The sequence below is a fragment of the Nerophis ophidion genome, linkage group LG02 (assembly GCF_033978795.1).
Source record: "Nerophis ophidion isolate RoL-2023_Sa linkage group LG02, RoL_Noph_v1.0, whole genome shotgun sequence".
NCBI lineage: Eukaryota > Metazoa > Chordata > Actinopteri > Syngnathiformes > Syngnathidae > Nerophis > Nerophis ophidion.
In genome coordinates this window covers 87,818,427-87,840,994 of record NC_084612.1, presented here as the reverse complement: position 1 = coordinate 87,840,994, position 22,568 = coordinate 87,818,427, and the positions used below count along the sequence as shown (strand labels likewise).

Here is a 22,568-nt window from a genome sequence, read left to right as displayed (position 1 = left end):
CTTTATTAACACCCGATCATATCACATGTACTTCTTGTGATTCATGCACCATACCGGTTTTGGGTGACTTGTTGATGTGTACAACCCTACCTGGTGGGCGTGTCAAGGCTAAGCCGGTTTGTGGAGATTTCTGTTTGAGCACTTAAGTAGATGTTGGGGGATATGCTAGGTCATTTTAACGAAAATCAATGCTTCGGTGACTAGAAGAATTGTGATTAAACACACCAGCAAGCGAAAGCAATGCGTACTTACTCAACAGCCCCACAGGTCACACTGATGGTGGCCGCATAAACAACACCAAAACTGTCACAAACATGCACCCCACTGTGAATCACACCAAACAAGAACAACAAATGCATTTCGGGAGAACATCAGCACCGCAAAGCAACAGAAACACAACAACACAAATACCCAGAACCCCTTGCAACACCGACTCTGCCGGGACGCTACAGTATGGACATGGATAGGACTAGAGGAGAGAGAGGAAGGAAGGGCAGAGGAGGGATTGAAGGAAAGTCCAAGTCTAAAAGAGTGCACAAAGACGATGAAGAGGTAGATAAGAGGAAGAAAGTTATGCTAGATAATTACAAGATCATTTATACATTTAAAACAAGTCAAGATATGAATGACATCAGCTTGATGACACTGGTTAAGAGGTTAAAGAAGGACATTGGAGAGGTGGATCGAGATACATGGTGTCCGGTGGAACTGATCGAAGTTGACAGGAAATATTGTAAACATAATTTGTTCCAATGATTAATTGTCAGCATCCGAAAATTGTTACAGGTTTGACATCACACAATGTTTCTTATACTATAACTTGTACATGCAGGTTTGTTTGTAAGAACAAGTCTTCCAAGCAACACCCGCAATACACAACGCTATATAAATATAATTCACACTTCACAATTCACTCGATCCGGCTACACAAACACCTGACCTATTTCTTTACTTTTGGTGTGGTAGGTAAGTTCTGCTGTTCATTTGGTAACGTCTTGTTTATGTGGAGATGAAAACTACCAAGTGGAATTATTATTTTATGTAAATGTCATGTTATATGTTTAATAGAGATATTCTTGGGCTAATTGTCATTTTCACATCTTTAGTAGAGATGCCACCCTCCTCCAAGTCAATAAGTGCCAGTAAGAGAGATACAGACATCCTCAGGCCATGACAGATCAATCAATCAATCAATGTTTACTTATATAGCCCTAAATCACTAGTGTCTCAAAGGGCTGCACAAACCACTACGACATCCTCGGTAGGCCCACATAAGGGCAAGGAAAACTCACACCCAGTGGGACATTGGTGACAATAATGACCCAGTGGGACGTCGGTGACAATAATGACCCAGTGGGACGTCGGTGACGATGATGACTATGAGAACCTTGGAGAGGAGGAAAGCAATGGATGTCGAGCGGGTCTAACATGATACTGTGAAAGTTCAATCCACAATGGATCCAACACAGTCGCGAGAGTCCAGTCCAAAGCGGATCCAACACAGCAGCGAGAGTCCCGTTCACAGCGGAGCCAGCAGGAAACCATCCCAAGCGGAGGCGGATCAGCAGCGCAGAGATGTCCCCAGCCGATACACAGGCGAGCAGTACATGGCCACCGGATCGGACCGGACCCCCTCCACAAGGGAGAGTGGAACATAGGAGAAAAAGAAAAGAAACGGCAGATCAACTGGTCTAAAAAGGGAGTCTATTTAAAGGCTAGAGTATACAAATGAGTTTTAAGGTGAGACTTAAATGCTTCTACTGAGGTGGCATCGCGAACTGTTACCGGGAGGGCATTCCAGAGTACTGGAGCCCGAACGGAAAACGCTCTATAGCCCGCAGACTTTTTTTGGGCTTTGGGAATCACTAATAAGCCGGAGTCCTTTGAACGCAGATTTCTTGCCGAGAAATGTCTGTCAACTAGTTGTAAGTCCATGTATCGTCCCGAAAGTTATGAACACATTTTATGAATTTTGTAAAGTTACTTAATGCTGCTTTAAATAAACACTGAAAGGTAAGTTCAAAATTTTTGTGTTCAAACAAATAGTTGAGCAACAATCGTGTTCCCATGTTTATTTTTTACAATTTTTTACTAATTGTTTTGTATGTGGTCTGCACTTTGTCTGGTTTATTATTATTATTATTATTATTGGCTTTTATCTAGTTTGCCAGCAGCACGGTGGTACAGGGGTTAGTGCATGTGCCTCTTGGAATCTTTCCATGTGAAGTTTGCATGTTCTCCCCGTGACTGCGTGGGTTCCCTCCGGGTACTCCGGCTTCCTCCCACCTCCAAAGACATGCACCTGGGGATAGGTTGATTGGCAACACTAAAATGGTCCCTAGTGTGTGAATGTGAGTGTGAATGTTGTCTGTCTATCTGTGTTGGCCGAATTGTCCAGGGTGTACACCGCCTTCCGCCCGAATGCAGCTGAGATAGGCTCCAGCGACCCCAAACAGGACATGCGGTACAAAATGGATGGATGGATACCTAGTTTGCACTTTGTCTCTAGTAATACTATTATCATTATTATCGACTCCTCTTTGCCTTATTCTTTTTATTTTCCTATTTTTAATGATGTTAGATCTGTGTTGTTGTTGTTGTTGTTGTTGTTGGGGACAAGTGTTGTAAATTAACGTTGGCTACAAACACTATGATGCATACATTGGATAACTGTTTCAGATATCTGTTTCCGTATCCGTCCCTATTTCAAATAAACCTTTATACATATATAGTTTTGTGTAAGAAACCTTTATTACATTTAAAAGAATTTCTGAACACAAGAATTCCGAACATAGTTTTTCAAGAAGACAAAATGAACACAATGGATTTACCAAAATACATATTTTTTTATTGGAATGGAGAGTTTTCAGCACAGGATAAATGACTGTTCCAACAGAAAGTACAATGACAAGTGTGAAAAAAACACAGATGTTAACAAACTCCATTTTTACATGAAGAGAAATCAATAAAAATGAACATATTTTTATGGCAGGACTGGAATTCTATATGTACATTTTATACAAGTTTTAACTAAGCAGCATTGACACTTTCCCATCGCCTCCCTCCTCCCTGATTGGTTCGCTGACACAGCTGTGCACTGTCAGGTCAGCCAGAACAAAACAGCACGCTCGTAAAATATTGGAAATATTGTACATTTAATAAAAGTATCAATAAATGGCCTATTGATTCACCCAGAAGAAGAAGAAGAAAACAAAGACACAAATATAACGCTGTAAATAGGCGGCACTGTCAAATCCAGTATGAACCAGAGTGGAACTAAAAAAACATACAGATATACATACATAAATGACTGCATACTAGTAAATAAACAAAAGATGTGAAAATGACAATTAGCCTAAGAATATCTCTATTAAACATATAACATGACATTTATATAAAATAATAATTCCACTTGGTAGTTTTCATCTCCACATAAACAAGACGTTACCAAATGAACAGCAGAACTTACCTACCACACCAAAAGTAAAGAAATAGTTCAGGTGTTTGTGTAGCCGGATCGAGTCTGCGTTGTGTATTGCGGGTGTTGCTTGGCAGTGGCGTCGCCAGACGGATTTCCCTGGGGCACGTGCCCTAGTGTTGATTTGCAGTGCCCCAGTTAAAATTTCACCAATAAAAAAAAAGCTTCAGAGTTTTAAGTCTACATAACAGACAACAGCGCACATACTACTTAGTATGGTAATTGATTGCAACTGTATTCACTTCACGTAACAATGAGCACATGGCTAATTAATATGGTAATTTATTCACGTGTGGATCGAGACTTCAGTTGAGAGACAGAGAGAGAGGATGAGAATCACTGCTGAGGTAGTTAACGTTAGCCAACAACAATTTGTTAGTTATATTACTTTGATTTTGATTTGACTCAAACTGTAACTCCTAGATGGATTTAAGAAAGTTATTCGCCCGCAGCAGAGAAGAAGCAGCAGGAATGAGAGATGTAAGTGAAGTCCTAGCTAGCTAGGCAACATCATTGTCTTAAGTTGATGCTAAGTTAGCTAACGTTATTCCTTGTATCAAGACAAACATATTCATTTGCTGTACGAGCTGTCGGGGGAATTTCCAATGAACATGAAACATAATGTTGGTTATTGTCTGCTGCTTCTGCATCAATGATGATTTGGAGTAAGCATGTGTGAGTTGAGTGCTTCTCAAATGGTTTATCTTCAGGAAGAAAAACATTTTGCCATTTCATCAAGTCGTGAGCCAAATTTTTAAATCATTCAAGTTTATTTCACAGAAAAATAGCACAGTAGACTTGTCTTGTTATTCGGTGTGACTTTGACTAAAATAATCTTGTTTTGTCACCAGAAAAATGGCTACAGCTAAAGCATCTGGTTTTGTTTCCAGAAAAAATAGTAACATTTCTGTATTTGTTTTCAGAAAGATGGCTGAAAATATCGGATTTTGTTGTCCCATTTAGATTTTTAAAAAATATATTTCCATGTCTGTCCTGAGTCCTCCTCCAACTTGTTAGTCGGTTTGCCTTTTGCTAAAATACTCACTAATAGTCACTAGAAAAATGGCTAAAAATATCTGGTTTTGTTGCCACAATTTGATTTTTTTCTCCCTAAACTTATTTTTTTCATGCACACATCTGACTGCGACTCACTGAAAATGACACACAATCCACTTTTATGTCACGACCCAGCAGTTGGGAACCACTGGTCAACTGTATAACAGTTACTGTAATATTTCCATGTCTGTCCAGAGTGATTGACCACTTTGCAAAAATGAAAACGAGACGTTACAGTTTACTTCTCAGAAAATGATTCCCTGAACAGACACACAACAGTTGTTCATTTATTCTACTACTGTGGCTTTATTGTTTTGTGTATATTTTATAGTTTTGTGTATCTGAAATAGGATTAGCCACATTGCCACAAATGGAAATTAAATAATATAAAAGAACCCAGAGATGTAGGGGTGCTTTTTTTTTTGTTTTACTTTTGTAGATGTTAAATTTGCAGATGATTACTGCAATATATATTTCAAAAAGATTCATTGCTCTTCCATCCATTTTCTACCGCTTATTCCCTTTCGGGGTCGCGGGGGGCGCTGGCGCCTATCTCAGCTACAATCGGGCGGAAGGCGGGGTACACCCTGGACAAGTCGCCACCTCATCGCAGGGCCAACACAGATAGACAGACAACATTCACACTCACATTCACTCTTCCTTTTTGCTTTTATCAGTAGCAGTTTAGAAGTCTGGAGTAAAAAAGTGCACAAGTAGGTCAAATGCATTAGTTAATTTCAGGTGGTTAATCAAAGATCCATACAACATAATCTGATATGATATCATAGTTTAAAGCACTATTTATGTATTTTTTATGATAAATAAATCTAGTGTTTTGAAACGCATGCTAGACGACGCATGCGCACAGCACAACAGGCTCTGTCCGACTGACTCTGCTCCGGCCGTTAGGATCACTTCACAGAGTACTGCACGGTGGCATTATGGGTAATTCTTATCTTGCGTTTATAATGTGTTACAGAGTCGATGTTTATCAGAAATGTATTTGGTGTATGTTCACAGAGTGTGGCACATATTAGTAAGAATTTTAAAGTGGTTCATATCAAAACCGTCAGTGTAAAAGGTATTTATGTTGAACAATTATGCATTGCAATCAACCATCAGCTGCTGAGACGGGCACGCACCCTTTATAAGACAGGCACGCGCCTGCTCTGGGCCGGGATTGCGGCGGTACTGGTCCTGGCACGCCCCCTTCGCGCCCGGGCACGCCCCCTTCGCGCCCGGGCACGCCCCCTTCGCGGCCGGGCACGCCCCCTTCGCGGCCGGGCACGCCCCCTTCGCGGCCGGGCACGCCCCCTTCGCGGCCGGGCACGCCCCCTTCGCGGCCGGGCACGCCCCCTTCGCGGCCGGGCACACCTAGTCCCCGTTGTCCGCGGAATGTTTTTCGAGGGTGACACTCCGGATTATTCGTGAAAGTGAATCGTCTATAATGGACTACCAACATGTTCTGGTCTATTTCATGTGGACTTTCACTGCAGGTAAGTTCTGATGTTGCTTTTCCTATAATTCTTTATAAATGTAGACTTTGTACAAATAGAAAGAAGATCTAACGTTGTGTTGTGTTGCACCTGTTGTGTGTTTTGCTACCAAACTAAATATTGTTCTACACAAAGTCTTGTTCTCATAATGGACTTGTGGACCTTTGACTTGCACCAGTTCCGTTCAGTTCTGCAGCATCCCTTTTCTGTGCCCAGACCAAATCTTCATTTCTCCATTCTAACTTTGACAGGAGCAATGGTATCCAAAACATTGACAACACTTGATGTAGGGCTGGGCGATACATCGATACACATGATATATCGCGGCTTTGTCTCTGTGCGATATAGAAAATGACTATATCGTGATATTCGAGTAGACGTTCTCACGCAGTTGCTGTTATGACAGGCATTAGTCACCAGGTTTTGTCTTTTTCAACCAAGTTCACGTCACCTCAAATGTCACATACGTATTGTGGCATACATTCAATATTTACATATAGAATTATTTAATAAATAAAAATATATTTTTTAAAACAGACAAGTGAGGAAAGAAAACCTATTTGCAAGTATAATTTCCATCATTGACTGACATCTATGGACTGGTTGTATGTGTATAAACAGAGAGATATTGATCTTGAAACTTCATTAAGTATGTGATGTTACAGAGTAATTGTATTGACATACTGCGCCACCTTGTGGCAGCTACAGTGCCTGCACCTACAACATATCACAGAGTCAGGTGTGTTTACGTCACTTGTACTTCCTACATGCAGCCTGAATACACGTACTGAGCCACAGCAGGACTCTTGTCGTCTATAATGCACCACACATTATAACAGATGTTCTCTCAACAGATGAGACATTACCTCCTTCAAACACTTTTAGATAAAATTCAATTGGGATTTTCCACAACTCCACTAAATTTGGACTTTTTAGAATGTGTTTGTCGACAAGAGCTGTATTATCTTGATACATATTGACGATGACCCGCCCTGCTATACTTCTGATTGGCCCTCAGCTATTTTCACCTGACCAATCAGAAAGGAGGGGCCGTGTAAGAATAACCGCCCACAAAGTGCCAAAACGAAGACGGCACGCGCGCACATAGGCCCCGCGCGCACGCAAAAGGGTGTCCCGCGCGCACACGAAGTGGAGAATCAGCGCGCGATAACAGTTTTTATGCGCTTGGATTTTTGACACTAATGTGATGCCATATGCTAGCTATATCTGCAATAGCTTCCAGGTAATGTGACCTATTGACCCCAAATTTTGCAGGATAATAGTCCTATATGGGTTGTTTGAGATACACCTCTTATATTTCAATTTCAATGCTTTACACATTTTATATGAATTTATTAGCTCAATTACCGTAATGTGTAACGTATAGGCGCATTTCAGATTCAAGTGCAGCTGGCTTGACTGCAGTAAAATGCTGAGGCAAACATTTCTACATCAACATCGTATAAAAAAATAGAATTTAATAACGTCCGTAGTAACCTACCACATAGCAAAGGACGATTACTATGATTTCTTATTATGCAGCTCATTTTTATTTGACACTTAAAATGTTTCTGACAATCCTCCACTTTCTGTTTTGGAAATGACATGAACGTTTGTGCCACTGCTTAATAACTGTTTAATAAATATAGTTTTGGTCAATTGACTTAGTTGTGATTTCCTTCTCTGCATGAAAGTTTAAAAGTAGCATATATTAATACAGTATGAACAAGAATGTTTTAATGTAGACACATAGGATCATCATACTGCTGTGATTATATCCAATCCAATCCACTTTATTTAAACAACAAAATGTTTCCAAATTGCTGCACAACAATATTAAAAACAACATTAAAATACTATCCTGAGCTCCACTAATGACTGAATAAAAACAAAAATAAAAATATATAAAACCAATATAAAATATATATGATTAAAAACGATTTTAAGGGTGAAACCAATTAAAACAGTAAATAAAAAATCAAAATTTTAAAACATAGAGGGCAACATATGTATCAAGTGTTCATTCAAATCCAAGGCAAAATATTGAGATAGATATCGTGTATCGTGATATGGCCTACAAAATATCGAGATATTTAAAAAAGGCCATATCGACCAGCCCTAACTTGATGTATAAAAGTTCAACATATCATCAACATTAACATACAGGGCGTTTTCAAACTTAATCATTTCCACAAACTGGTATGGTAATTATTCTCATTACAATCGTGCAAAGTAGATAATGCTGTGTTTATACACATTAAAGTCTCTTGTGTTTTGTTTATAAAAAAGGGTCTTAATGGTGCACCACTACAGCTGAAGACTATTTATCTGTTTATGTCCCTTTCACAGTTTCTGCACAGGATGTGAAATATTTCCTGACGGGTCAGGACATACACTTCATGCCATCCATCTCTGAACAACCCATTGCATCTATCTGGCTACATAATGAAAATGATGTGGTATGGTTTACTGGCACGGTGGACATTGTGAATTCTTCATACAAGAACAGAATCACTCTGGACCGGGTCTCTGCAGAACTCACCATAAAAAACGCCACATATGAAGACAGTGGAGACTATTACCTTGGAATGAACATAAACAACGAGCCTCGTACTTTGCTGTATAGAATTGAAGTTATAGGTAAGTTTACATTTCCATTCATAAACATTTTAACACAAATATTGAGCACTATAAATATTAACTTGTCTAATCTAGGTTCATTAACAATAGTGTTGATTGTGTTACATTTGAGCTCAAATGTGAACACGACTCAACACGACATGAATCTCCACCCCAAAAACAAAAGAAAAAAACATCTGAGCTCATGTTGACCATCCTTCTGTTTTCTTACAGACAAAGTATCCAAACCCAACATATCCTGTGAGATGAGCGACACAAAGCAGGCGACACTTGTGTGCTCAACAGAGTCCAAACATCCTCATTTATTAAAGTTGAAGTGGAGCTCACCAGGAAAGGAGCAGACTGGACCAAATTTAACAATAACTGTCAGGAATGAAGATGATGATCAAGTTTATCGTTGTGATGTCAGCAACCCTCTGACCAATGAAACGGCTTCATTCACCGCTAAGGACTGCTTCCTGGGTAATTATAATCAATAATGATGGCTGTGAAATGGTGGTTGTACATATTTAGATCTTATTTTGGATATGATGTACTTTGAAAAGTTGATTTGAGTTTGACTTTTGTTTTTCTGTGCAGGTAAAAGATCAGATGTTCATCTGATTATCATATTAGTCTGTATCTTCATTCTGGTCATCTTGTGTTGTGTTTTATACATAACACCTCAATATCTAAAAGGTACAGAAACTCGACATGACAAAAAGACAATCAATCAAAGTCACATTAGTTATTTATTTAAATGTAATTAATACCTTGTTGGGATGTTAGTTTCCTTACCTCACTAAGGTGATTGGAATGTAATTATCTTTGTGTTGTTGTTTCAGTGTCCAAAGAGCGTGATGAAAAGACATCCTTCTTAGACCAAGTACTCACTCTTCCCTCCAACTCAGGTAAACTAAGTCATTACACTTATTGTGTTCTGCTTCATGATATTTTTTTTATCCCGTTTCAGAATGTTGTGCATTTTTACCTTTTTTGGTGTGTTTTAGGACTGAACGTGTTGACTGAGGATGAGAAGATGGATTCAGAAGGAGCCATGCTACTCACTGCTTCTGTTCCTGCACTTCATTCCTCTTCAACACACTTAAACACTATCACTGAACTTTCAGATACCAGCAATGATCAGCAAGATCAACTTCTGAAAAATTCGGAGGAAATGCATGACTGCAGTGGAGTGACAGTCAGTCGTTGCAACACTTGGCCAGGAACCAGTTCTACATATAAAAAATAAGGAATACTTCAGGGAGAAAACAAAGACATTTACTTAAATATAAAGAACTAACATTTAGAAAAATGAGTGAAGGAAGCCATCTATGTTAAAAGGCCTTTTTGAAACAAAAATGGAGGTTGTAGCAACATCCATTCATCCATTCTCTACCGCTTATTCCCTTTGGGGTCGCTGGCGCCTATCTGACAAATTCACCAACAACTGGATAATTTTTTTTTCCCCCCAAGATGTCGCCGCTGTAGTGGCTGCTGGTGGCAGGAGCTCTGTGCTCTTGTGTCATCATTCTGTGTTCCTGGTGTTTCCTTCTTGTTTTCATGTCGGTTTTGTTTTTACTTTTGGTTCGGGACCCTTTGGGACTGTCTGACAAGGGGTGCCACTTTTGAGACTCCTGCAGGGCTTTTTTGTGGACTTCTGGATCTGCCCCCCCGGGAGCCTTTTGGCCGTGGAGACCAGCTGCTGGGTCTCTGCCACACCAGAGTCCGTTTGGAGAGACTGGAGGAGACGTGGATGAAGAGACAGAGCTGCGGAGCTGGTGCTGAGCGCCGGGACGGACGGGCTTCACAGTGTCTTGGCTGAATGAGCAGGTATCGGACACCTCGGTCTCCTTGGACGCATCCTCACTCATCCATGCAGACTGGACACTGGCCGAGAGTTAGTGAGCGGCCGAGTGGCTCTCTTGGTTGCTTTGTTGGGTCTGCTCCTATCTCTGGCCATGCTCCCCCCCACCCCAGCAGACGATGGCGTGGAATACTGCAGAGGGCACCACAGTGTATATGTTTTTTTTTTTTTATATTCATTTTTTGTAGCTGTATATAGAAATGGCTGGTTGCATCAGCTTTGTTCTTTTAATGTCCTTTGCTCTTTGATGTTTCCCTCTTACACACACGCTTATGTGTGATTTAGCTATGAGTTTTTTCCATTGTCCTTAGTCTGGACCCCCTCTCCAGGGGCCCAGGCTTAAACTGAATAGTCTACCTGGACGTTGGAGTCTGCAATAAAGCTTGATTGATTAGTTTTCAAATAAATAGATATGAAACTGTACATATATGATGTAAATACTGTACATATATGATGTAAATATTGCGTATATATGTTATATTTTATGTCGCTATATTTAGTCTATTTATACCTGCATTGTCCTTTCCATCCTTACACTTTCCATCATTGTAACTGAGCTACTGTGTGGAACAATTCCCCTTGTGGATCATTAAAGTTTGTCTAAGTCTACGATCAAAAAAGTATGAAGGTTCTTAAAGGTTTTTTTTTCCAAGATGGAACGGTGGAGTGTCTCTCAAGGGCGTAGAATTGGGTAGGGACACTAGGGACACGTCCCTACCAATATCCAGCCGCTACTGTGTAGTCACTATCAACACAAGCGCTGCCCGTAATGTTTAGTCAATGATTATGGCACAGAAAGGGTTAAATGTCGGTCTCTGCTAGAAGTCCCGCCTCTAACCTAAATATTGCTCCCTGATTGGTTGCCACGTTTATGTTAACTTACGTGTGATTGGCTGTCTCCGCTGTCACTCCTTCTGCTTGTAAAAGCTAGCCTACATGCTATTTGCTAGCGAGCGGACGAGAGGCAGTGTGTCACGCCAAAATTCTTCCCCCCTACATAAACCTTCCCTCCTCCCTTTATTTCCGTGGTCATGATTAATACAGACGTTTTGTCAACGCTATATTATAAAAATGTAACGCTGTATTATAAAAATACAGACGTTTTGTTAACTCTATATTATAAAAGAAAATTGAACACATTTAAAAAAAACTATTTACAAACACAAGCTATGGGATGATATAAGAGGAAACATGAGGAAATGTAAACCCGGAAGTAAATGCGTCATCCCATAGTTTGTGTTTGTAAATTTGTATTTTTTTTTATTTTTAGTTTTTATAATCCATCCATCCATCCATCCATCTTCCTCCGCTTATCCGAGGTCGGGTCGCGGGGGCAACAACCTAAGCAGGGAAACCCAGACTTCCCTTTCCCCAGCCACTTCATCTAGCTCTTCCCGGGGGATCCCGAGGCGTTCCCAGGCCAGCCGGGAGACATAGTCTTCCTAACGTGTCCTGGGTCTTCCCCGTGGCCTCCTACCGGTTGGACGTGCCCTAAACACCTCCCTAGGGAGGCGTTCGGGTGGCATCCTGACCAGATATCCGAACCACCTCATCTGGCTCCTCTCGATGTGAAGGAGCAGCGGCTTTACTTTGAGTTCCTCCCGGATGGCAGAGCTTCTCACCCTATCTCTAAGGGAGAGACCTGGAAACTCATTTGGGCCGCTTGTACCCGTGATCTTATCCTTTCGGTCATGACCCAAAGCTCATGACCATAGGTGAGGATGGGAATGTAGATCGACCGGTAAATTGAGAGTTTTGCCTTCCGGCTCAGCTCCTTCTTCACCGCAACGGCTCGATACGGCGTCCGCATTACTGAAGACGCCGCACCGATCCGCCTGTCGATCTCACGATCCACTCTTCCCTCACTCGTGAACAAGACTCCTAGGTACTTGAACTCCTCCACTTGGGGCAGGGTCTCCTCCCCAACCCGGAGATGGCAGTTTTTATAATATAATGTTAAAAAACGTCTGTATTTTTATAATATAGCGTTATATTTTTATAATATAGCGTTAACAAAACGTCTATTAATCATGACCCCGGAAGTAAATGGGGGGAAGGTTTTTGTTGGGGGGAAGAAATTTGGCGTGACAAGTGCAACTCGGTGTAAGTTGTATGTTCTAACTTTTAAGTAAGTCTAAGTTGTAAGTTGTAAGTAAGTGTAAGTTGTAACTAAGTGTAAGTTGTCAACATGTTCAGCATTTGTTGTTCCTGGCACACGGTAGCTAGATGGATTTTAATATCAGTGCTGTGATTGACATTGTGTTTGTGTCTGTTTGCGTGCGTGTGTGCTGTAGGTTTTGAAGGATGTCAATGAAAAGAAAACTGGATATAAGAGATTTCTTTAGGAGTCAAACTAAGTTACTTCAAGGGTGTATAGAGGCTCAACAATATTGAATAATTCAACAATATATCACTCCAGTCAAGCCCCTTAGAGTGCAATAATGAGCATATACCATGGACTGGAGTGATATATTGCTTTTATAAAACGGTTACAAATAAAGGCATTATGAAATCGGAATACTCAATCAATTTATTGTAGTTTTATTCAACCAGAAATACATATTATCCAATAAAATAGCCTCACTGTGGAAAAAATAGTCCCACCTATCCAGATGTTAGCTCCAAATTAGCACTGCATCTCGTCTTTTCCTCCGCTTTTTGTCAGGTGAAAGTCAATGCTCAGTCCCCTCTACCATTGTTAACCCTCCCCGGAGGTGAAAGTTAACCTTAAACATGTGAATTCAACTACTTTAGTCTCCGTTTTTTAACATCGTAGAAACATCACCTTTCTTTTACTACGGATAGCAACAGTCTGTTGTCATGGATACATGACAACAACTTCCATTCATACCAGTCATGCGTGACTGAGGCGGAGTGATATCCTACGCTGTGATAAGGCTTTAGAATATTTAAACCACGGTTAACAGCCAATCAGATCGCCGGATTTCACCTTTCCATTTTATTTTTGTAATTATTTTTTAGTTTCATGTATTTGTGTAGAAGTGAGCAACGGTTTGAAAATACCAAAGTGGTGGAAATACAATAAACCCTCACTAGATGATCATGTGATTTTATAATGCTAAAATATAATTAATTAATATGAAGCAATATTCATATTTAGTAAAAGCCTTTTTGCTCAGGCAGTAACTGTACCATCAAGCTCTATGGTCATTGTCCTCAACATATTTTTGGCCAGCAGTTCATTTCTGTGACAGACCGGCAGAGGCATGTGTTTGGCTCTTTCAAATAGAAACAACCAGTGGACACTAATCTGCTTGTATTGGAGTATTAGTGACAAACATATTTACAGTACAAAAGCAGCAATAGAAAGAAGTAGTTGAAAGGAAAAAATTGGAGTGATTTAAACACAAGTTGGGGAAAAGATTATTACAGTTCATTTATGTTAATTTACAATGTTGTATTGCATGAATGTATTTGTGATGTTGTTGATGGACAGTAGGCTGTGTTAATTGACAGTATGATGCACAGTTGCACTACAGCCCTACACTAAAGAGTAAAGATGAGAACTCTTCTAAGTTGTCTCCTTTGCTTTCATTTTAGTTGCTTTACCCTATAACATCTGCATGAGGTGAAATTATGATTGCTAATGTAAAAAAAAAAAGTAAACTTTCAGAGTGCTGCCTTGGAGCACTTTTGTGTCCCCACCAATCTCAAAATCAAACCTACTCCCTTGGTGTCTCTTACTTAAAAAAAACCTACACAACACAGAATAAGACTCACTACACATATATGATGTAAATACTGTACATAGATTGTGTAAATATTGCATAAATGTTATATTTTATGTCACTATATTTAGTTTATTTATACCTGCATTGTCCTTTCCATCCTTACACTTTCCATCATTGTAACTGAGCTACTGTGTGGAACAATTTCCCTTGTGGATCATTAAAGTTTGTCTAAGTCTATGATCAAAAAAGTATGAAGGTTCTTAGAGGTTATTTTTTTTTAAGATGGAGAACCACTGTTTAAGACGATACATATTTCAGTAATTGTATAGAATAGATGGACCTGGACTTGAGGAGGAGACTGTTTTATTTTCAAACAGTGGGAAAAAATATCTCCTAAGACAGTGAGGAGCATTTAAGGAGCGAGTGAAGGCGGTGAAAATAGAAATATTTAGTGTGTGCATTCAGGTAGAAGTAGTGAGGCACTGTGCTGCTAGTGTTTCAGTGAGACAAAGGCACCAGAGTGAGCTACAGTACAAAGTGTGTGTAGAAGAAGAGTGTAAAGGCGGCACCATGGCAAAGGTCTCCGGCGTGATGTCATACTGCTCTTCAAAGGTGCAAAAAGGTAAAATATATATTTATATATATCACTAGTGTGATGGGCTTCCAAGAGCGTAGCAGTGCATCCCACCTGAGAACATTTAGTGTGGACCACTCCAGCTCCGACAAAGTTTGCAGGGTTAGGATCAACGCCCTCCAGCAAACCCACACCAAAACCTATAATCTAGCAAACATAAGTCATGTCAAGTATTATCAAGCATTAACTCTTTGTCATACAAGCATTAAAATATGTTTTGTCATGAGGTTTGGACACCAGGTCCTGATTTTTCTCTGTTTTAAAACACTGAAAATCCAAAATGTACAAAAGCTTCACTTCATGTGTGGTGATGTCCAAAACCTTGTAATGTGCATTGCTGCCACCTACAGGACATGAGGAAACATTACAGTCTATATGACACATCATCTTATCACATATTCAGTAAATGATGTGAACCATACAGTCTTTTATTATATTCATGCGACCCCGAAAGGGACAAGCGGTAGGAAAATGGATGGATGTGAACTGTATTGCTATTCATTATTGTTTTAGAAATGATTTCTAAAAAGTGGTAGGAATAAATAAGCTGTGCTACTTCCTAATCCTTTTCGGAATGTAAAACTGTAACTGTATACATGTTTGAAACACATCACTATATTGTTTTTATTTTTTTGATTTATTAAATCATGTCCGAAATAAATAAATACTTACAATACAATGACTCATATCCGTGGTCTATGTAGCTGCAGCATACATAATAGGTGGCACACCGTGATGACAAAACTAAACATTGTTATTTAAAATATTGTAATAAATGGATTTATTTAGAAAAACTAAACATAAAATGTATTGTTGGACTTAATTTACAAAAAGTTATATCAAACACAATGGTATAATAATAATTGGCATACATTTTCAACAATTACTGGCACTGTAAAATATTGATACACAATATAAAGAATCCTAAATACAATTATTTTTGTTAACATAATGTCTATTTTTTAAATGAGAAAATATTTGTATTGAACGGATTAAAAATATATAGTAGAAAAATATTGCTATATTGTTTTATAAAATGTTATTAAATACATTTTAAATAAAATAATTATTGATTAATTTAAAAATATAAAATACAATTGATTCAACTTACTTTACAACATTACATTAAATACAACACATATATATATTTTATAGATTAAAAATTAATTAATTAATAATTAATTAATTAATAATTATTTCTAAAATAAGAAAATAATTGTATTGAACTGATTTAAAAAAGTAGAAAAACATTCTTATATGGTTTTATAAAATGTTATTAAATACATTTTAAACAAAATATTGATTCATTTTGAAAAAAATATCTTAAAAATTAATTAAACTTCAATCAATCAATCAATGTTTACTTATATAGCCCTAAATCACTAGTGTCTCAAAGGGCTGCACAAACCACTACGACATCCTCGGTAGGCCCACATAAGGGCAAGGAAAACTCACACCCAGTGGGACATCGGTGACAATGATGACTATGAGAACCTTGGAGAGGAGGAAAGCAATGGATGTCGAGCGGGTCTAACATGATACTGCGAAAGTTCAGTCCATATTGGATCCAACACAGTCGCAAGAGTCCAGTCCAAAGCGGATCCAACACAGCAGCGAGAGTCCCGTTCACAGCGGAGCCAGCAGGAAACCATCCCAAGCGGAGGTGGATCAGCAGCGTAGAGATGTCCCCAGCCGATACACAGGCGAGCAGTACATGGCCACCGGATCGGACCGGACCCCCTCCACAAGGGAGAGTGGAACATATGAGAAAAAGAAAAGAAACGGCAGATCAACTGGTCTAAAAAGGGAGTCTATTTAAAGGCTAGAGAATAAAAATGAGTTTTAAGGTGAGACTTAAATGCTTCTACTGTGGTGGCATCTCGAACTGTTACCGGGAGGGCATTCCAGAGTACTGGAGCCCGAAATGAAAAAGCTCTATAGCCCGCAGACTTTTTTTGGGCTTTGGGAATCACTAATAAGCCGGAGTCTTTTGAAGGCAGATTTCTTGCCGGGACATATGGTACAATACAATCGGCAAGATAGGATGGAGCTAGACCGTGTAGTATTTTATACGTAAGTAGTAAAACCTTAAAGTCACATCTTAAGTGCACAGGAAGCCAGTGCAGGTGAGCCAGTATAGGTATATATGTATGTATATATGTATATAAAGGTATATACAGTACAGGCGTAATGTGATCAAACTTTCTTGTTCTTGTCAAAAGTCTAGCAGCCGCATTTTGTACCAACTGTAATCTTTTAATGCTAGACATGGGGAGACCCGAAAATAATACGTTACAGTAATCGAGACAAGACGTAACAAACGCATGGATAATGATCTCAATTCTGTTTTTCTTATTAATTAGTTCTGACGGCATTTTTTTGGCCTCGTTTTTAACGAGAAGAAGACGAGGCTGGAATAAATGTCTTTCGGAGAAAAACTAACAACTTGAGGCTTGATTAAGACCTCAGAGGGAGTAACATTAACTAAACGGTAAAAATAGTTAAATTTGAGGTCAAATAAAGTAAAAAAAAAAAAAAGTAAAATAATGGTAAATAAAAAAGGTAAAACAAAGTATAGAAGGTAAAAATATGTTAAATAGTAAGTAAGATAAAGGGGAAATGTGTTAAATAGAAGGTCAAATAAGTAAAACAAGGAGCACATAAAATAGGTTGAATAGAAATCAAATCAAGTAAATAAAAGTAAAATAAGTTAAATACAAGGTAAAATACAAAGGTAAACAAGGAGTATGGCAGGTAAAAAAAGTAGAAGGTAAAAAGTAAGGAAATAAAGCTTAAATAAGTTAAATAGAAAGTCAAATAAAGTAATTAAAGGGTAAATAAAAAGGTAAAACAAGGAGTAAAGAAGGTAGTGAAGGTGAAGTACAAAATATTTTGTTTATTTCAACAATTTATCTCTACAATACGCATTGAGGCTATAAAGTGTGTTTTATCTGATTCATTAATTAATGGAACAAACTAATCGATCCTCAATCACTAAAATAATGGATAGCTGCAACCCTAGTTGGAATTCACAAAAAGGAGAGAAGAGTAAGTGGGTTAATCCTGGGTTTGGGATTAGAATGTCCTAGTGTGAGTACGTCCTAATACTTCTACCTTTGGTCAAACATCTTCTTGCTCAACTTCCTGTGATGAAAGAAAACAAGACTTGTTGACATAAAGATGAAACATTGCTAGTTTATTTCCAAAACAGGCATGGTGTGCGTCCTCTTCTTCACACTGTCCTAAATTCCACATCCCTCAATCAGTCTCTTCACAAGTTCTCTTTGGTGGACCTCTGGCCGCGTCCTGAAAAGTCCCTACATGATCCAGGATCTTGCGGTTGATCTCTGCCAACGCCACGGAGAAGACGAAGGCCTTCTTGTCTGCCTCGATGGTGTATCATATGTGACCGTGTTAAAGGCAATCCCAGGTAGGGGAAAATAACCAACACTAATCCATAGGAACTAACAGTTGTTAGCTCCCTGTGGTAACTGTCATTGTGTACATGTGATCATGAATAGTGATTCATCATGCATTTGGACGCTCTCCTAGGAGAAACACTAACATCCATCGTTTTTAAAGACAAATTCTTGGACTCCACCCAAGATGGCTACTACACGCCAAAACTACCAACTGTAATACCCTTGTCAGCCTGTAAGAGTCATGAATCATTAAGGACTACAACCAAGATGGTGGACAGATTAAAAAAAAAAAACAACAACACAGATAGACAGACAACATTCACACTCACATTCACACACTAGGGACCATTTAGTGTTGCCAATCAACCTATCCCCAGGTGCATGTCTTTGGAGGTGGGAGGAAGCCGGAGTACCCGGAGGGAACCCACGCAGTCACGGGGAGAACATGCAAACTCCACACAGAAAGACCCCGAGGCCGGAAATCGAACCCAGGACATTCGTATTGTGAGGCACACGCACTAAACCTTTGAATCCTGAAGGGTATATTTTGGAGAAAAACAATAACTGTAAGACTAGTATTTCGCCAGTAGGAGGCAGTGTTTATACATTCAAATACTGCATGGAGGTTCCTCTAGAAACGTCAAAACACAAAAAGTTGACATCAAGTAGATCAGGGGTCACCAACCTTTTTGAAACCAAGAGCTACTTCTTGGGTACTGATTAATGCGAAGGGCTACCAGTTTGATACACACTTTAATGAATTGTCAGAAATAGCCAATTTGCTCAATTTACCTTTAATAAATAAATTTATATATATGAAAAAAATGGGTATTTCTGTCTGTCATTTCATCGTACATTTTTTTTTCCTTTTACGGAAGGTTTTTTGTAGAGAATAAATGATGAAAAAAACACTTAATTGAACGGTTTAAAAGAGGATAAAACACGAAAAAAAAGAAAATTAAATTTTGAAACAATTTCAATTTCGACTCTTTAAAATTCAAACTTTAACCGTAAAAAATTAAGAGAAAAACTAACTGATTCAAATCTTTTGGAAAAAATTAGAAAAATAATTTATGGAACATCATTAGTAATTTTTCTTGTTTAAGATTAAATTTTGAATTTTGATGACATGTTTTAAATAGGTTAAAATCCAATCTGCACTTTCTTAGAATATATAACAAATTGGACCAAGCTATATTTCTAACAAAGACAAATCATTATTTCTTCTAGATTTTCCAGAAGAACAATTAAAAAAAAAATTCAATAGACTTGGAAATACGATTAAAAATATATTCTACAGATTTTCTAGATTTGCCAGAATGTATTTTTTTTTTATTTTAATCATAATAAGTTTGAAAAAATATTTTACAAATATTCTTAGTCGAAAAAACAGACAATAAAATTAAAAATGAAATTAAAATGTATTTATTATTCTTTACCATAAAAAAAAAAAAAATACTTGAACACTGATTTAAATTGTCAGGAAAGAAGAGGAAGGAATTTAAAAGGTAAAAAGGTGTATGTGTTTAAAAATCCTAAAATCATTTTTAAGGTTTTATTTTTTCTCTAAAATTGTCTTTCTGAAAGTTATAAGAAGCAAAGTAAAAAAATAAATGAATTTATTTAAACAAGTGAAGACCAAGTCTTTAAAATATTTTCTTGGATTTTCAAATTCTATTTGAGTTTTGTCTCTTTTAGAATTAAAAATGTCGAACAAAGCGAGACCAGCTTGCTTCTATCCATCCATCCATCCATCAATTTTCTACCGCTTATTCCCTTTTGGGGTCGCGGGGGGCGCTGGCGCCTATCTCAGCTAAAATCGGGCGGAAGGCGGGGTACACCCTGGACAAGTCGCCACCTCATCGCAGTGCCAACACAGATAGACAGACAACCTTCTAAATAAATACAATTGAAAAAATAAAGGCAGCTCACTGGTAAGTGCTGCTATTTGAGCTATTTTTAGAACAGGCCAGCGGGCGACTCATCTGGTCCTTACGGGCTACCTGGTGCCCGCGGGCACCGCGTTGGTGACCCCTGAAGTAGAGAAAATTATTAATTTCCTACACATTTAATGATTTTGTTAACGTAGAAAATCTATGCAGACTTTCACTTGTCTGTTGACAGCTTTAAAGACTTGATCTGTGTTTGTCTTTCAAGAAAAAGATGTAGTTAGCATCAAGTAGTCTGAAGTAAATGTAAGATTGCTGTGAGATGGACAGTGACTCAGCATTATTGACTAATGGACTACAAACACCTGACCTATTTCTTTACTTTTGGTGTGGTAGCTAAGTTCTGGTGGTCTTTTGGAGAAGTCTTGTTCATGTGGAGATGAAAACTACCAAGTAGAATTATTATTTTATAGAAATGTCAAGTTACATGTTTAATAGAGATATTCTTAGAAGAATGTCATTTTCACATTTTTAGTAGAGATTGTAGTTGCCAACTGGATGAAAAATAAATAACAGACATCTTGTAGACCGACCTGATTGTCTTCACACATACCAGCGTGGTGAATTGTTTTTGGTCTTTTTTTTTTACATTTGTCTCAACATTTTAATACTATTTGATTCCAACATGAATACCAATATCTGTTGGTTTGAGTTAAACAGACAAGTCTAAGAAAACACAAAAACTATCAGATAAAGCAGCATGGACAACATTCCCAAGACTCTTGTCCAGGGGCGTCGCCAGACATATTTCACCGGGGCACGTGCCCCACTTTTGATCTGCAGTGCCCCAGTAAAAATTTCACCAATAAAAAAAAACGCTTCAGAGTTTTAGGCCAAATAACATAGACAACAGCGCACATACTACTTAGTATGGTAATTGATTGCTACTGTATTCACTCCACTTAACAATGAACACATGGCTAATTAATATGGTAATTTATTCACGTGTGGATCGAGACTTCATTTGAGAGAGAGAGAGAGACAGAGAGAGAGAGAGGATGCGAATCACTGCTGAGGTAGGTAACGTTAGCCAACAACAATTTGTCAATTATATTATTTTGATTTGGATTTGACTCAAACTGTAACTCCTAGATGGATTTAAGAAAGTTATTCGCCCGCAGCAGAGAAGAAGCAGCAGGAATGAGAGATGTAAGTGAAGTCCTAGCTAGCTAGGCAACATCATTGTCTTAAGTTGATGCTAAGTTAGCTAACGTTATTCCTTGTATCAAGACAAACATATTCATTTGCTGTACGAGCTGTCGGGGGAATTTCCAATGAACATGAAACATAATGTTGGTTATTGTCTGCTGGTTCTGCATCAATGATGATTTGGAGTAAGCATGTGTGAGTTGAGTGCTTCTCAAATGGTTTATCTTCAGGAAGAAAAACATGTTTCCATATCATCAAGTCGTGAGCCAAATTTTTAAATCATTCAAGTTTATTTCACAGAAAAATAGCACAGTAGACTTGTCTTGTTAATCGGTGTGACTTTGACTAAAATAATCTTGTTTTGTCACCAGAAAAATGGCTACAGCTAAAGCATCTGGTTTTGTTTCCAGAAAAAATAGTAACATTTCTGTATTTGTTTTCAGAAAGATGGCTGAAAATATCGGGTTTTGTTGCCCCATTTAGATTTAAAAAAAATATATTTCCATGTCTGTCCTGAGTCCTCCTCCAACTTGTTAGTCGGTTTGCCTTTTGCTAAAATACTCACTAATAGTCACTAGAAAAATGGCTAAAAATATCTGGTTTTGTTTCCACAATTAGATTTTTTTTCCCCTAAACTTTTTTTTTTTCCATGCACACATCTGACTGCAACTCACTGAAAATGACACACAATCCACTTTTATGTCACGACCCAGCAGTTGGGAACCACTGGTCAACTGTATAACAGTTACTGTAATATTTCCATGTCTGTCCAGAGTGATTGACCACTTTGCAAAAATGAAAAGGAGACGTTACAGTTTACTTCTCAGAAAATGATTCCCTGAACAGACACACAACAGTTGTTCATTTATTCTACTACTGTGGCTTTATTGTTTTGTGTATATTTTATAGTTTTGTGTATCTGAAATAGGATTAGCCACATTGCCACAAATGGAAATTAAATAATATAAAAGAACCCAGAGATGTGGGGGTGCTTTATTTTTTGTTTTACTTTTGTAGATGTTAAATTTGCAGATGATTACTGCAATATATATTTCAAAAAGATTCATTGCTCTTCCTTTTTGCTTTTATCAGTAGCAGTTTAAAAGTCTGGAGTAAAAAAGTGCACAAGTAGGTCAAATGCATTAGTTAATTTCAGGTGGTTAATCAAAGATCCATACAACATAATCTGATATGATTTCATAGTTT

At 38.2% G+C, this 22,568-nt stretch overlaps 2 protein-coding genes across 3 annotated transcripts in view; both read left to right on the top strand.

Annotated features, from left to right (window-relative positions):
* Window positions 1-22,568, top strand: part of LOC133547997 (T-lymphocyte surface antigen Ly-9-like) — a 280,939-nt gene that overhangs the window by 181,043 nt on the left and 77,328 nt on the right. The window contains exon 6 of one of the 2 annotated variants that reach the window (XM_061893447.1): window positions 18,109-18,272. In XM_061893447.1, coding sequence (XP_061749431.1) covers window positions 18,164-18,272 — 109 coding nt within the window. In that variant the 5' untranslated portion in view covers window positions 18,109-18,163. Of the gene's footprint in view, window positions 1-12,627; window positions 12,645-18,108; window positions 18,273-22,568 lie in introns of those variants that run through there. The other variant, XM_061893459.1, reaches the window with a different exon arrangement.
* On the top strand, window positions 5,950-11,139 carry LOC133548211 (CD48 antigen-like). The gene is made up of 6 exons (XM_061893521.1): window positions 5,950-6,030; window positions 8,380-8,670; window positions 8,884-9,132; window positions 9,250-9,348; window positions 9,495-9,560; window positions 9,660-11,139. Exons 1-6 carry the CDS (start codon window positions 5,982-5,984, stop codon window positions 9,899-9,901), a joined length of 996 nt encoding a protein of 331 aa, XP_061749505.1. The 5' UTR covers window positions 5,950-5,981; the 3' UTR covers window positions 9,902-11,139.